General features: G+C 46.0%; 1 protein-coding gene across 1 annotated transcript; it reads right to left on the minus strand.

Annotated features, from left to right (window-relative positions):
* Positions 1-2,018: 2,018 nt before the first annotated feature.
* Positions 2,019-4,279, minus strand: LOC140554970 (testis-specific serine/threonine-protein kinase 6-like). Its single transcript, XM_072678573.1, has 4 exons — positions 3,462-4,279; positions 3,299-3,335; positions 2,819-3,046; positions 2,019-2,504 (listed from the first exon to the last, which is right to left on the minus strand). The coding sequence occupies exons 1-4, from the start codon at positions 4,277-4,279 to the stop codon at positions 2,019-2,021; spliced, it is 1,569 nt and encodes a 522-aa protein (XP_072534674.1).
* Between the last annotated feature and the right edge of the window lie 249 nt (positions 4,280-4,528).

The following is a 4,528-nucleotide window of genomic DNA, read 5'->3' on the forward strand; positions in this document are numbered from 1 at the left end:
AGATTTGAAATTATCATTTTTTATATATCTTTTTGTCTAATTACTTGAGATCTACTTACAAGATCCTTGTTAACCTTTTTTCTGTACTGATACACACTCTTCCTTTTTCACAATTTTTCTGGTTTAATGTGCTATGTGTGATGGCTCAGAAAATAAATTTTGATGAAAATCTTAGACTGTGCATGGGTAGAGGTAGGGGAAGAGGTTTTGCACTGGGTGAGGGTGGTGATACAGCCTCTAGTGGGTTTTACAGTGGAGACGCGGCCCCTAATTCATCCCAAAGGTGTTCTATCAGGTTGAGGTCAGGACTTCTTCTACACAAAACTTGTTCATCTATGTCTTTATGTACCTTGCTTTGTGCACTGGTGCGCAGTCCTGTTGCAACAAGAAGGGTCGCCCCCCAAACTATTCCAGCACAGTTGGGAGCTGTCGGGGCGCTTCCGAGCCGCTGCCCGCAGGCTCACCGGAGGACTTTTGTTGTGTTTTTGTTCATGTTTAATTCAAGGATTCGGTTCAGTGTTGTGATTCATGTTCACGTGTGTTTCTAATTTGATTCAAGCTCATCATGTCATGTTTGGTAATGTGTTTCACCTGAGGTGGGGGGTACTTAAGGAGCTTGGCTACAGAGCTCCTCGCCAAGAATTGTAAGTTCAGAGCCTCGAGGTAGCCCGAGAGGCTCGTGACTCAGATCACGGTTTGTTTAGGCTGGTTTGTTTGGTTCACAGTTCAGGTCCACTAGCGGATCTTGCTTCTAGCGTTGAGTTTTGCGAGGCACCTTCGCTCGCTCCCTGGATTTATCCGCAACTCTCGCTCCAGCTAGGCGACCCTCTTCGACTTCGCATCTTCAGGTTTTGTCGGCCTAGCCGTTTAGGATTCAGTGGCTGGTTCACTAGCTCTCTCTCACCAGCTCACTTAGCCCAGCTCCCAGAGCCCCCCCGGTCTCAGGTGTGCTTTTGTGTTCGCCCATTTTGGTTGCCGAGTTTACTTTGTTTTAATATTTAGTCCCTTTAGTTGCTGCATTGTTTGCTTCTTTGCTTGTGTTGTACTCCTTTTTAGTTAATAATAGTCCTTGCATTGGACCCATCTTGGCGAGTGTTCGTCCCTCAGCCATGACAGGAGCATGAAATTGACCAAAATCTCTTGGTATGCTGAAGCACTAAGAATTCCTTTCACTGGAACTAAGGCTGAACCCAACTCCTGAAAAACAACCTCACACCATAATCCCCCCTCCACCAAACTTTACACTTGGCACAATGCAGTCAGACAAGTACCGTATCTCCTGTAATTCATATGTAGTTTTTTTCTTTATACTTTATTCATTGTCTAACTGGATCATGCAGCTCAGGTTATTGTGTACCATTAAATTCACCTGTGTGACCAACAGAAAAAATAGCTTATTGCTTTGCACTGTTTATTATTCTAACCTGTATTTAAGAGCATAATGATAAGATGACTCTTAATGATGATCTTTGGGTATTCATGTTTGAAGAATTTCAGACATTACTAAAATTCTTCGTAAATCAGATGAAATCAATAATTATTCTGACGCATTTAACCTTCAGTTCCCGGTAACCAGGTTCTCGGAGTAAAGTTATGCTGGAATAAAAAAATCCTACATGCATGAATGTGAAACTTGTATTTTAAAAGAGTAGAAAATTGTTTTTGTAATTGTATTTGAAAATTGTAATTGTTCTGACTCACATGCACAACTTGACATTTGGTAATTTATTAAATAAATTCAGGCTCTATCTTCAATACTCACTCCTCTAGACTCAATCCTCCAGGCACGCTCCTCCAGGCATGTTCCTCCAGGCTCGCTCCTTCAGGCATGCTCCTCCAGGCTGTCTCTTTCAGTTTCGCTTCTCCAGGCTTGTTCCTCCAGGCAAGCTCCTCCAGGCACATTCCTCCAGGCACGCTCCTCCAGGCACGCTCCTCCAAGCACGCTCCTCCAGGCATGCTCCTTCAGGCATGCTCCTTCATGCTGTCTCTTTCAGGTTCGCTTTTCCAGGTTTGCTTCTCTAGGCTTGTTCCTCCAGGCATGTTCCTCCAGGCATGTTCCTCCAGGCATGTTCCTCCAGGCTTGCTTCCCCAGGCTCAATTTTTGAGGCACACTCCTCCAGGCACACTCCTCCAGACTTGCTCCTCCAGGCACGCTCCTCCAGGCATGCTCCTTCAAGCTGTCTTTTGCAGGTTCGCTTTTCCAGGCTTGTTCCTCCAGGTATGTTCCTCCTTGCTCGCTCCTCCATGCACATTCCTCCAGTTTTATTCCTCCAAGCTTGCTTCTCCAGGCTTGATTCTCCAAGCATGCTCCTCCAGGCTTGATTTTCCAAGCATGCTCCTCCAGGCACTCTCCTCCAGGCACCCTCCTTCAGGCTGTCTCTTTCTGGTTCTCTTTTCCAGGCTTGCTTCTCCAGGCTCTGTCCTCCAGGCTCTGTCCTCCAGGCGCTCCTCCAGATTACCCACCTTACCCAGCGTACCTTACAGTTGCACTTCAATTTGTCTATCTAAAGGGGAGCCGAAGCTTCGGTCTCCTTATGTCCTGCATCACATTGGGCTGTGGGAGCACAGGTTCTGCTTCAACCACCAGCCCATGGAGCGGGATTTTCCCTTCAGAATCAAACCAGCCAGTACGACATCATTCCTGGGAGCTGTGATGGACATCTACAGGGTGTTAAACCTTTTTGCCTTCTTCAGGATCTGTTGGAGGAACAACATGATCCAGATTGATCAACTGAATCATTTCTGACCAATATTTTATGGCGATTTAGTGGTAGACAATCTGGTGCTGTCATGATTACTCAATACCTGACTCACATACCTTAAACATGGAGAATCTTTCCTGCCTCACTGTGGGCTGTGCCTCCACAGCTTCTGTTTCCACTAACTGCCCACCGAGCAGGACATCTGTAGTCACATCTTCACATCTCTGCTCAAAACCTGAACAAGCAGGAGCTTCTGTAGAGGCAGCAGAATGGCACATACCCTGCTGAGCAGAGGAGGAGTCACCATGCACCACAGAGTTCCCCCTGAACATCTTCCTCATTTTCTGTCGAAGTGACCGGGAGGCTTTAAGAATTGGTGCAAGAACATAAGTATTAGCTGCCCTTTTCACTGCAGCACCAAAGGGACTACAGCAGGAGCAGCCATACTCCTCCTCCACAACCTCTACGCTTCGGCAAGTTGGACTTGCACAAGCTCTACTGCTGTCGTCTGCCTGGACTGAGCTGAGGTCTCTATCAAAACTTCCTCCATCATTGTCAACGGTGGTCACAACGAACCTATTTGTTTTAAGACTTACCTTCTTCTTCTGACTGTTTCTTAGCGCCAGGCGGAAACTGTTTCACAACAAAAATGAAATAAAAGAATTAATTTAAATGAAATGAAAAATAAACTCTATCAAAATGTACTTATTATATATAAACCTGGAACTTACTCCAGTTTCAGCATGATGGTTTACTAACCTGTCTCGCCTCGCCTGCACCCAAGGATGATGTGCCACTTCTGTCATCGAAGGCCGAGTCAAAGGATTGTAGTCTAGCATGTATGTGATGATGGCACGACAGGGCTCCTCTACAGCAATACTATCTGGATATTTACAGGGTTCTTTCTGAGCACGTATGAGACTGTGGTAACTGTTATCGTCAAAGGGTAATTCCCCGGTGACCATAACAAAAAGCATGACGCCCAGGCTCCACACATCACTCTTTTTGGGATCATAGCGATCACCCACAAGCACCTCAGGTGCAGTGTAGCAAAGAGTGCCACAAGTTGTGTCAGTTAGGTCCGGGAAGCCTCTGGAAAAGCACCCAAATCCAAAGTCAGTCAGCTTGACTTGGTTGTCAGCCATCAGCAGAACATTTTCACACTTAAGGTCGCGATGAGCGATGTCCTGCTGGTGCAAATAGATCATTGCACTGAGGAGTTGGGAGAGCCATTTTTTGGCCTGGTCCATGGGTATGAAGCCCAGCTCCTGTACCTTTTCACTGAGATCCATGATGGCAGGCTCCATCACAATAAATGCCTGTTTGTTGGGCATCTGGTAAATTTCGTGCACCTGAATAATATGAAGGTGCCTAACTCTTTTTAGAATGGCTATTTCCCGGGGCAGATATTTAGAAGCAAATTCAGAATCCTCCTCTTTCGTGGGGTCCATTATTTTAATGGCAACCTTGTTGGGGTGCCTTTTGGATTTGGCAAGCTTAACCTTGCCAAAACTGCCTTCTCCGATGCTGCTCAACACTGTGAAGCCAAAGCTTTTCAGGACTCTGTCGGTATCCATCGTTTGCAGTTGTCCTCTGTGAGAAGCAGATCTAGAACCTGTGTAACTGGTTCTAATGAAAGCCGTTCTAGATAAGACTATCAGACTACTGTCAACGCAGAATTCAACTGTTGCTGGAGCTGCTGAATCCTAACTGAGCCAATGAGGGAGAAACCCTGCCTTTTATAGGAGCCACTGTGACATCATCAGTGTGATGTCACAATGGAGTGGAAGACTGAGAAGGTCAGTGAGGTCAGATTTCTGTCCCAC

This window comes from Salminus brasiliensis, chromosome 1 (assembly GCF_030463535.1).
Source record: "Salminus brasiliensis chromosome 1, fSalBra1.hap2, whole genome shotgun sequence".
NCBI lineage: Eukaryota > Metazoa > Chordata > Actinopteri > Characiformes > Bryconidae > Salminus > Salminus brasiliensis.